Genomic DNA, 11,903 nt, shown 5'->3' with positions numbered 1-11,903 from the left:
AGGCCACACGACAGTGAGAATGGGCACCCAACCATTAAATTCTTCCTGGTTGTTTGTTGGGCCCACCGGTATGTGGTTCAGACATCTGACCCATCTGTTGTGTGTCCCTCCTGCTTGAGTTATCCCACCAAATTTCGGGCTATTCTGAAACTCATGTGGGTCCCATGAAATGATTTTTGCACTGTTTCAGTGTAGGGTACTCACCAAATGCACAGTTCAGATGTCTGACACAAATCATGGTGGGGCCCACAGTACTAGACCTAACTGTAAGGTCGACTTCATAGGATCATTTCCCTGTATAATCATATATTGCTATTTACAACCTCACTCTAACATTACAAGTGCTGCATTTTACATAAATTCACCGACAGACTATTACGTTGGGTCCCCTCAGAATTGTAAGCATGGTAAACCTTCACAGGAGAAATGGAAAAAAGAAGAAGATATACACATGCTTTCTACAATTAGGCTAATATATCTTCGGAAACAAATGAGTTTTGGCTGTTGATAGAAGTCCCATATTTGCATAGAAGTTGTTCATAGTTTAGCTGCCTGGATGCTTCGTACACAGCTATGCCAACACTCACAGCGAGATTTAGGCATTCGACATAAGTTTCAGCCATTGGAATTCGAATTGTTCCGCCACCAAACTTTTTGTTGCTGCAGTCAAGCAAAACTTCAGGACTTAAGCCGAAAGTTTCCGATCCAAAAATGAGCCAATCGCCTTGCTTGTAAGAGAAATCCTGCAGCAACAAAAGGAGACCAGCTTTTGATATTGAAATTCTCCTTTGAAAACATCACAAGTAGGCCTTAAATATCAACAACAGAGTGATTGCATTCAAGCACAAGCTCTTGAAGAAGTTACAAAAGGAATTAACACAACTACGAACAATGGGCAGTTACACAAGAACACAAGAACAGCCAATATACAAGAAATGGAATAAACGGTTTCTGTCACATGGATATTAAAGGTATACCTGTCCTGTATCAAGCACTTCAATGAATATCAAAAGGTCCTCTACCAGATCTCTACCAGCACTTTCACAACTTCAAGAACGCAGCTGTAATGTTATTGTGATGGGGCAATTTCGGGTAAACAAGCTTGGTCATTAGCAATATAATGGAGGGGACGGGGGTTTCAGGAATGAATCGTGCAGGTAGCAAATGTGTAATCTAGTCAGTGAGGGACACACCGGACGTAAAGGATAGAAAACTTGAATGGGGTTGTGTATTTGCAACCAAGTAGGCAGGAGCATTTGAAAATAGTAAGTTATCAATTGGGTAGCAATTTTACTATCCATTAGGTCATCATCATCATCTTATACTTATCGCAAGTAATTGGAATTGGCTAAACGAATCCTGTTCTTCCATTCCGCTCTATCCAGGACCAGATACCCAGTTAAACCATGGGTCATCTAATCTTTTCTTACTACCTCCCCATCCATGTCCTTTTAAGCATTTCCCTTTCCCTTTTAAAGCCGTCAACTTGAACCAACTCGTTCCAAACTGGTGTGTTTCTTGGTCGTCATTGCACATGACCACAAACACCTTCCCTCATCTTATTACCTATTGGTGCTACTCCTAAGTTCCCTCAAATGCATTTAGCCATCTTCAAATCAATATTCTAGATAAAGCCACCTAGATGCTTATCACTAAGACGTTTAGTCTTCCGTTGATATTAAAATTCTAGACAAAGGCAACCATATACCTATCCTCAAGGCATTCAACCCTCTTTTCATGTGAAAACTCTAGGAAAAGGCGCCTAAATGCAAATCCTAAAGGCATTTAGCTTTATTTTCTAATCATAACTCTAGGTAAAGGCACCTAGACAGCATTCTTGAGATGTGCAGGCTTCATTTCATTTTAAAATTCTAGATAAAGGCACCTAAATGCCTATCCTTATGGTATTTCTCTGACATTTCATGTTAAAACTTTGAAAGGCCAACTAAATGTATATCCTAAAACCATTTAGTCCTATTTTAAAATTGAAACACCGATTAACGGTGTTTAAAAGTGTTCCTTAAGATGTGTAGCCTTCTTTTTCATGTTAATTAAAAAAAAAAAAAAGGATCATGCCAACTTTATTAAATCTAGATATCCTTGACCAAAGCAACAAGAATCAAAAGAAGCTACAATAAGGATACGAAGGGCTTGTGACACAAGGACCAAAAGAACATATCCAATTTTGCCCTCCTGAGCACCTCATCAGGAGACTGAAGATGAACGCGACTCATTCTGCTCAACCCAAATCAACCAAATACCAGCTAGAAGCACTAATCTCCACAGAAGAGAGGATCTCCTTGGGGTAAGCTACGATGGCTTTTTAAAAAAATCTATTGCAGTGTCGTTGAAGAGGATAGAAAAACATGCTGAAGAGATGCATGATCTTATCCAGCTTCTCCATCTAAAGTTAAAGCCCATTCTACCTAACATGTGGTCAAGAAAATTTGACATAGTCAAAAGCGTTCTCTATGTCAGCTTTGAATGGGAAACCACGCCCGCCCTTTTTCTTAATATCCTCAATCAGCTTGTGCATGATAAACGGACTGTTGAAAATAATAAAAATATCCTAAGAAAGCACTTTGCAACAGGGAAATGATTTGGTTCATTTAGGTGCCAAGCACTTTGCCCAGGATAGGCATTTAGGTGCTCTCACATGGATTGTTAACTTGACAACTATGCAAAATGACTCAAGTATAGCCATTAATGTGCCCTTGCCAGGATTTTAACTCAAAAAATGGGCGGGGGGAATCCACAAAAAAGACATCTAGGTGCCATCATCGAGATTATTAACTGGAAAAGTGGTCAAAATGCCTCATTGATAGGCATTTAGAAGCCACTACTAACATTATTAACTTGAAAAGTGGCCAAATGCTTCAAGGATGAGCGTTTAAAAGCTATTATTAACATTTTAAACTTCAAAAGTGGGTCAAATGCCTCAAGGACAGCCATTTAGGTGCCTAAACTTGCATTTTTAACGTGAGCATTTAGGTGCTTTACCTACATTTTAAACTTATAAAGTAGGCAAAACGCCTCAAGGATAGGCATTTAGGTGTCCTCATTTGGATTTTTAACATGAAAAGTGGATAATATGCCTCATGGATAGGCAATTAGGTGCCCTAACTTGGATTTTGAACTTGGAAAGTTCAATGAAATGACTCAAGGAAGAGCATTTATGTGCCCTTACATGGATTTTTAGCTTTGAAGGTGGCCCAAATGCCAAAAGAAGAGGCATTAAGGTTCCCCTACCATGATTATTAGGTAAAAAAGTGATCATAATGCTTAGGTTGAGCATTTAGATGCCCTTACCAAGATTTTTTACTTGAAAAGTGGGCCAATTGACTTAAGAAGGCATTTAGGTGCATAAACTTGGATTGTTTTGGGCAAAATAACTCAAGGATGGACATTTAGGTGCTCTTTAATGGATTTTCAGCTTTAAAGGTGGCCCAGATGCCACAAGAATAGGTATTTAAGGTACCCTTTCTGCCTTGCCTTGATTATTAGGTTGAAGGGTGAGCATAATGCTTCAAGGATAGGCATTTAGATGCCCTCACTGAGAATTTTTACTTGAAAAGTGGACCAATTGACTCAAGAATAGGCATTTAGGTGCCTAAATTTGGATCGTTTTAGGCAAAATAACTCAAGGATGGGCATTTAAGCACCCTTCCGTGAATTTTTAAATTTAAAGGTGATCAAATGCCTGAAGTAAAGGCATTTAGGTGCCCTTACCAGGAGTTTTTGCTTGAGAAGTGGGCAAAATGCCTCAAGGATAGGCATTTACATGATGATATATGGATTTTTAACTTGAAAAGTGGGCAGGCTGCCTCAAGTACAGGCATTTATGTGTCCTTAACTTGAAAAATGCCTCATGTATAGGCATTTAGGTGCCTTTCCCTGGATTTTTGCCTTAAATAGTGGAAAGGATGCCTCAAGGATGGGCATTTAGGTGCCCTAATCCAGGTTTTTACCTTGAAAGTGTTAAAGGGCCTTGAGAATGGACATTTTTTGTGCATTTACCATGATTTTTAGCTTAAAAAGTAGGAAAATGCCTCAAGGACAGGTATTTATGTGTCCTTTCTTTAATTTTTGGCTAGCAAAATTCCTTAGGTATAGGCATTTTAGTGCCCTCACCTTATTTTTAGTTTGGAAAGTAGGGAATGTGCCTCAAGGGTAGGCATTTAGGTGTCCGCATGAGAATTTTTAGCTTAAAAAGTGAGTGAATCTCATGGAATGGCATTTAGGTTGCATTACCGGAACTTCTAACTTGACAAGTTGGCAAAATTGCCTCAAGGATAGGCATCTAGATGTTTCTACGAGATTTTCAAATATAAATGTGAGAAAATTGCCTCAAGCATAGGCATTAAGAGCTCATACTAATATTTTTAATACGAAAAGTGGGCAAAATGCCTCAAAGATTGGCATATGGGTGCTCTTACTAAGATTTTTAACTTTAAACATGGGCAAAATGCCTCAAGCATAGAAATTTAGGTCCCCATACCAAGATTTTAAACTTAAGAATTAGTAGAATGCCTCAAGGATAAGCATTTAAGTGGCTTACCTGGAATTTTTAACTTGAAAAGTGGGCAAAATGCCTCAAGTATAGGCATTTAGGTGCCCTACCTGGATTTTTAGCCCGAAAAGTGAGCAAAATGTGTTAAGGATACGAATTTAGGTACCCTTGACCTGAAATTTAGCAAGAAAAGTGGGAAAAAGGCATCATGGATAAGCATTTAGGTTCCCTTATTGAGATTTTTAACTTGAAAAGTGGGCAAAATGCATCAAAGATAGGCATTTAGGTGCCCTTATGGCCTTACCTGGACTTTTAGCTGGAAAAGTGAGCAAAGTGCCTCATGGATGGGCATTTAGGCACCCTTACCGGAATTTTTAATTACAAAAGTAGGCAAAATGCCTCAAGGATAAGTTTTTACGTTCCTCTAGTTAGATTTTTTAACTGCAAAACTGGGCAAATGCCTCAAGAATAGGCATTTTGGTGCTCTTATTTGGACTTTTAGCTTGAAATGTGGACACATTGCCTCACGAATAGGCATTTTTGTACCCTTAATTGGATTTTTAGCTTAAAAGTGGGCAAAATGCCTCGGGGATAGGCATTTAGGTGCCCTTACCAGGAGTTTTTGCTTGAAAAGAGGGCAAAATGCCTCAAGGATAGGCATTTAGTTGCCCTTATCCGGAGTTTTAGCTTAAAAAGCAGGCAAACTATCTCTTAGATGGGTATTTAGGTGTGCTAACCCAAGTTTTCAACTGCAAGGACAAATTATAATAATTTGTTTCAATTTGAGATATAAATAGAGACAAGGGTAATCCCAACTGGCTTAGCTGGCTAATGGGAAGGATCCACCTAAATGTGGGCTCCTTCAAATTAAGCACATGAATCGCAAATAAAGTAGAAACAATAGCCAGAATTTTCATTCATTTTCAAGATGCCTTGATATGACTCATGTCAGGCCCTTAAATAAGCTTTAAGACATACAAATAAGAAAGATTCTTAATGTCATTAAGAAGTAATAACTTATTGCAAAAATAGAAAAGTGAATAAGAAAAGTGCTTAATGGATAAGAGAGATCTAATGAGATTTCATTGCATGGCTAGATGATTGATTTTGCATAGCTAACTGCCTAATCAGGAGGATTGGGCCTCCTTAATGATGGGCCTGGCCCATGGATTTTGGGCCCAAATTAGACTGCATCACCAACATAGAAGTAGTGGAAAAACCATGTAAGCAAAACAATTCATAAATTTGTTGGGTCATTTTATACATATGACGTATCATTGTTCTTGTCAAGAATTAAAGGTATCTGTAATTGTCTTTTTCATCACAAATACCCATTTGGTTCTACATCCCTATACTGCAATAATGAACTACAGGCAATTTGCATGCACCTAATATTTACTTGTCCCGCATTTGTACCTCCATATCAGAATAGGACTTCAGTCCTACACAGCAAGAGACTGATCGAGAGGATAAGAACTCACTGAATGAACTGTCATTCCTCTCTTTGTAAATGCCAACAACCGTTTTTCCCCACCCTGCATGAACAGATCAAAGAAATATAAAGTTGCCGAGAGTATGAACTGCATCCTTTAACATCAATTACATACCTGTCTTCCGAAATACTCCTTGAATGCTGCCCAAGAGTCGTGAACTTTAACAACTACATTTCTAGTTTTAGTTGGTTAATTATAGAGAACATATTGCTATTGAAAATCCAAAATAAACGGGCAATTGAAGAAGAAGAAGAAGAAGGAGAGTGGATGCAGAAATTCTTATTGCAAAGGATTAGAAACTAATGCACAAGGACTAGACAGCAGCACATGTTACTACTATTTACCCAAGTTACAACAACTCATCCACCACATACATGGCACACATGTTCATCAATACAGGCCTTCTAAATCTTGGGCCCCATGGACCCCACAATTCACACTGATCAGATGATCCGGACCTTTCCTATCAAATGGATGGTTAAAGAAGGGAAATGGTCAGAAATCAGACAGTTAAGATTGTGCTATCAATCAAACTTCAGGCTTTGATTGATCGGCAGATGGATTGGATTGATGTACATGTATCATGTATGCCATTTATATGGCTGCTGCATTGCTACAGTTTCCTGACTAAATTTTTGCAAACACATGCTGCACTCCATCGCACCGCACAAATTATATACTGAACTTCTCCAGCATGATTATTTTTTTTTCGAAAGGCTTCTTTCGCATGAAATATTGAATTTCTTGGTTCCAAATAAAGGAAGAGGACTCCAAATATATGAAAATTGCAATTTACTTCCCACCCAGTAAGCATGAAGAGTAAATTGCAAAAGAACCCATAAAAGGATGGGACAAAAATATCGACCAATGTAGAACAGAAGTTCCCATAAAGATCATGAACCTCAATTACTATGGAAACCTTCTCACAAATCCAAGATTAGAGTACTGCTATGCGGGCATGCACATACACAGAAACAGGCAAACAGAACATCAAGAGCTCCAAAAAGGATACGGCCAATAATGCAATCCAATCCCTGCACGCTTCAGTTTCGCATCGTCCACCTGAAATCCTAATGGCTGAGAGGAGTCCAAATGTTAGCATAATTAGAAAAGTAACAACAAAATAAGTGTGAGATACTATGCACTAACAAATTGAATTAAAATATTCATCTAATGAGTGGGAATGACTAAATTGTATTTTCCTTGGTATTCATATTAAAGATTTGAGGGTTTGGGCTCCAAAATGCAATTACACTACTTTCAAGTCAGAAATGAAAGAAACTTGATTTGATGGCTATTTCCTCATTATGAAGACTAGGAAACATTAAGTTTGGTGATTTCCTCCTATTAAATTGAAAGTTTGAAGTTCTATTCCTTGAGCATTCAAAAATGGACTGAATGAAATTGAAAGCACTATGAAGTGCGGCCAAGATTGGGATGAAAGGGAACAGCAAGGACTACAAGTACCTCGATGAGATGCAGGCGAACAGCAGACGCTGCACATGTTCTAGCAACACATCCTGCGGTTCCAGGAATCTGCCAAGGACAACATAAATCTTAGTGTCTGCCCACCATAAATTGAGGTTGCCTGAAACCCAACATTGAAAATTTACATCACGTGATTCTTGCATGAAATAATTAACAAAAGTGAAAATGCACCACTCCTTTTGTGTGCATTCGTCTGCACTGTTGAATTGAATTGCAATTGTCACACTAATGAAGTGTAAATAACCAGATTGTAATTTCGTTCCTTAGCATTCATTATGAATATTGAAAAACATCATTGACTGTTTTCATTTCCTCTTGATTAAACTGAATGTTTGCAGCGCATATTACTTGTGCATCAACCTCAAGAATGTTGGAGGATAAAGCCACTTTCCAATACCACAGGCTGTCTAATAATGGCAAGAAACTCAATATGCCAGTCCTCTTATTGCACCTCAGATTTTGCTTTCTCAGCATAAATATCCCTTGTTTGTCGTTCATTGCCATTGGGACTTGGAACAGGTCAGCAGTTTCTAGTTAATAGAAGTCCAGAGTGCACAGCTGATAGGAGGAATTACAGGGTCCTGATGCATCAGGACATGTATAAGGTACAGGGGTACCCAGATTGTGTAAGTGAGGTACCATGGTCCAGGGACCAGACCACTGACATGATGAGTCCCAACATGGATGGATGGGGTATGACCCAAAAAATTCCCAGAATGAAAGATCCTAACCCTTCAATCACAGGCCACCAGATAGATAAGAAAAGTACAGGAATTGCCCAGCAAAAAAAAAAAAAAAAACGAAGACCGATCACTTACAAGGCAGAACATGGTCTAACAAGATCCCACAAGAGATACCTGGGGAGAAACTAAAACTACTTGTAGGGGATTCTCATGAGGAACTTCACTGTTAGCTCCTCCAACACCGTTCAACGAGGAGCTTGCATCACCTCTTTCAGCTGTCCAGAGAGGAAAAAAGCAAACATGGCATGGCAAGTCAATATGCATTTTGATAATGAGAAAAGCATGTCCACCAAGTAAATTCAAATGAAAATTCACATTCTCTAATGGCTGCATTCTGCCCTGTGGAATACTACTTGTATATTTTTAAAAAATGACTACAGGACCAATAAACAAGTGCTCTAGAAATAATTGAACTTTTCAGTACATTGAATGCTATACAGAACAAAATAATCAAAAGGATGGTGGAACCTCTTGGTTTACAACAAGGCCTTAAAAATTGCATTTGTGCAAATATAACAGCAAATAGGTTTTACCATTGTGTTTAAAGGCAATGGCCCTTGTATTTACTTAGAACCATGCTTGCAGCAACAATCAGTGTTCAAACTATCATTTTTGTACACCACATTGGCCCCATGGGGAATACAGCATGTGTAGACATCTGAGCCACTTTTCAGGTTCGGTCCACCAGCTGGATGATCTGGCCAAAATGCAGGTTGTTCAGCATCAGGTAGGCCATGTATGTTTTAGCGCATCAATTATTATGTACTTGTCCTGCCCACCTGTAAGATAAACAGCCCGAGCTCTTGACCAAATTATCACATGGTGGGTCCCACCTAGTACACATCTCGAAATCCTACATACGTGCCACGTTGCTATTTGAAGAGGCATAATAAGCTTCCATTTTATTGGGGCCTTAATGATGCGCTGTCAAAAAAAATGGTACAAAATAAGTATATAAAATTTGTAGCCAATTAATAGGTAGGCTAATACTCATCAGTATATAAAATTTTCCAAATTAATTAACCATGAAAAACATATCGCCAATTGAACAATTTTTTTATTTTTAAATAATTGGAAAAAATTTCAAAATAAAAAAAACTATGACCAGTCGATAGATCTGCCCTCACTAATAAACATATCAAATTTGCACATATCCGTTCTCAATTTAAACTGAGAAATGGAGAAGATTATGATTTCCTCCATTTTCCACTCAAATGTTATTTGTTTTCCCATTGAAAATCTATGTCGATGCATGAGAATCATGCATAAACATGGATTTGGGGTTTTTGGGACCTTCTCCAAAATTTATGTCGATTTTCGCCTATTTCCAGATGTTTTCCCCGTATCAGGATATTATCATTGGCATCATTGATACCAAGGAACTTTTATAAGAGATTCTTCTCAAAATATCACCAGTATCAATAATATTACAAATGTTGCTGATATTATCAGAAATATCAATGATATTTAGAAAATTTTAGAATACTGACAGTTTCAGTATAGTTGACCTAGTGTTCGATATTATCAGTAATATTAGTGATATGTGGAAAATAAAAATGATAGTTGTCAAGCAATATGAAAATTAATTACCATGTCAAGTGTTCATTTTTTGGGCCCTACTGGGGATGGGCCTTATGCCGAAAATTCACGCTGGAAGGGTAATCGTGGCGACTGATTGGACAATGTTTAAGGATTACTAATTGGGTGGTTTGGGAAATTTTAAGAAAGAAGAAGAAGAAGAAGTCCAGGCAGTGGTCAACATTTAATGGGCACAAGTACTCCAAAGGGGTAGCCAGGATCATCTGACGGTGCGATTACTGGCGTATGGCCCATCCACAGTAGAACTCAGTAGATGAACGGCCCGGATCACACAGTTCACATATCACATCGATATTGAGTGCTTGATAAGTTGGATACCAGCATTTGGTGCCAACATGAAGATGTGGATGGATGATCGCAACCACCCATCTTCTGCGAGCCATTTCAGACGGGCCATTACCCAAAATTACATTGAAGGGAAGATCCTGAGCATTGATTTGAGAAGTCAAACATGAAATGTTAAAATTGTTATTTTTAACGGCTCCCACTCATCGCTAAATATCAATGACCGTAATCGTCCATTTATCGTGATTAGTGGAGCACGGCCCATCCATAATAATGGCCACACGATGGACGGTTCCGATCATCTGTCCATTACCCTTACAGGCTCCCAAAAGCGAGCTGGGAGAGGGTCGCGACTAGGCAAAATCAACAAACAAAAAAGGGAGGAAATGATATTTGCATCCATCCTTATTGATAGATACACCCTCTTTCCGCAATACAGTAGTGTAAAAGTAGGGTGTATGTATCAATAAGGTGGGTGGAGTAATGTCTGAATTGTCCTTACAGGAGCATTGAGGTGTGAGGGGTCGAGACGAGGAAGAGAGAGAGCGAAGAGATGGCGTTTTCAAGCGTTTGAGAGAAGATCTCTTGCTGATGGTATCTGTGAGGGGAAATGGACGGCTGAGATCGCTCGACCAAAGGTGGATAGCCGAGCTTTGAAAACCTGTTCCCGCCATATAAGCCGGTCCTCTGTCCAGCTCTCTATCTGTGATTCTGTCTCTCCATATCCGTGAGGAGGAATGATAGGATCCTCGACCCGATCTGTTGGATCACTCGGGTTTTATTTCGTTAAAGTGGGGCCATGGTTTAGTTATCCGATCCGTTGGGTTTCAATGTGGACGGTCAAGTCTCGGAAGATATTCAGGGTAAGAAGATCCTGGCCACCAATTTCCGGGCCTTTTCAGTCGAATGAGGATAGTTGCCCTGATTCTTTTCTTGATGGACTACTGCCGTCTACAAATTGAAAGGCTATGATTATTTTATTGACAGGATTTTTGACCAGTGGTCCATCCGCTATTTTACCCAATAGTCCGACGGTGTAGATCACTGAACTGTGGGCCCCATTCTGACCAACTTAAAACCTATGCAGAGGAATGCTCACATGGACCTGAGGTTTTATGGGAAACTGCATCAACGGTTCAGATTTTATGCCCACATCACGTGCGATGAGTTCCTAAAAAGTTCTCACGAGTTCTGGTGCGCACGTGAGGATTCCTCGGGCATCCCGCGCGTATGGCCGGTGGTTTGCGTTATGTGGACCTCACCACGATGTATGGGACTCGAGTTGCTCTGCCCCCAAGAGTTCGGAAACGGATTGGCTACTCCCCTTGCCACTAGCCCGGTGGCTGGTGGTTGGTGTTCGGTGGGCCTTACCATGATGTATGTGTTTCATCAATGTTGTTATCTATTTTAAGGTATCATTTCATGGCTTGATCCCAAAAATTGAGGGGGATATAAATTTTAAGTGTACCACCCCAGAGGAAAAAATTAGTGATTGGATATTCACCATTAAAATCCTCTTAATGCCCACTGTAATGATTATTTGACATCCAATCTATTAATTATGTCATATAAATCTAGATGAAAGGAAAAAAAGAAGAAGAAGAGATTAACTTGATTCAAAACTTTTATGTCCCTCAAAATGTTTTTAATGGTTTGCGTTCATTCAACATTGTTTCTATAATGTAATGTGGTTAAGGGTATACATTGAGTCGAATTGAGTCGAGTTGGCCTCAGCTCGACTCAGCTCGGCCACTGGTTGACCTCAACTTGAACTTGGCTTGGCTC

The 11,903-nt window shown here is 39.3% G+C and overlaps 1 protein-coding gene across 3 annotated transcripts; it reads right to left on the bottom strand.

Annotated features, from left to right (window-relative positions):
• Positions 1–330: 330 nt before the first annotated feature.
• On the bottom strand, positions 331–10,880 carry LOC131220733 (uncharacterized). Of its 3 annotated transcripts, none has more exons than XR_009158806.1 (8): positions 10,621–10,880; positions 8,349–8,449; positions 7,471–7,539; positions 7,016–7,080; positions 6,118–6,178; positions 5,992–6,045; positions 978–1,061; positions 609–743 (listed from the first exon to the last, which is right to left on the bottom strand). XR_009158806.1 is itself a non-coding variant. In XM_058215548.1 (7 exons), the coding sequence occupies exons 1-7, from the start codon at positions 10,790–10,792 to the stop codon at positions 465–467; spliced, it is 801 nt and encodes a 266-aa protein (XP_058071531.1). In that variant the 5' UTR covers positions 10,793–10,879; the 3' UTR covers positions 331–464. The 3 variants fall into 3 exon arrangements, 1 of the variants encoding a protein (XP_058071531.1); XR_009158805.1 differs by lacking the exon at positions 978–1,061 and adding an exon at positions 5,842–5,926 and having other exon boundaries at positions 630–743; XM_058215548.1 differs by lacking the exon at positions 978–1,061 and having other exon boundaries at positions 331–743; positions 10,621–10,879.
• Between the last annotated feature and the right edge of the window lie 1,023 nt (positions 10,881–11,903).

This window comes from Magnolia sinica, chromosome 1, assembly GCF_029962835.1.
Source record: "Magnolia sinica isolate HGM2019 chromosome 1, MsV1, whole genome shotgun sequence".
Classification (NCBI taxonomy): domain Eukaryota; kingdom Viridiplantae; phylum Streptophyta; class Magnoliopsida; order Magnoliales; family Magnoliaceae; genus Magnolia; species Magnolia sinica.
Note: the sequence above shows the minus strand (reverse complement) of the source record. Positions and strands in the feature narration are given on the sequence as shown.

What these genes read in the sequence shown, in the direction of transcription:
- LOC131220733 (XM_058215548.1), bottom strand. Translation starts at nt 10,792, where the DNA reads ATGGCGGGAACAGGTTTTCAAAGCTCGGCTATCCACCTTTGGTCGAGC. An exon ending in TTCGCCTGCATCTCATCGAG is followed by an intron (nt 7,081 to 7,470) that starts GTACTTGTAGTC and finishes GACTCCTCTCAG; the next exon opens with CCATTAGGATTTCAGGTGGA. An exon ending in ATTGGATTGCATTATTGGCC is followed by an intron (nt 6,179 to 7,015) that starts GTATCCTTTTTG and finishes AACTAAAACTAG; the next exon opens with AAATGTAGTTGTTAAAGTTC.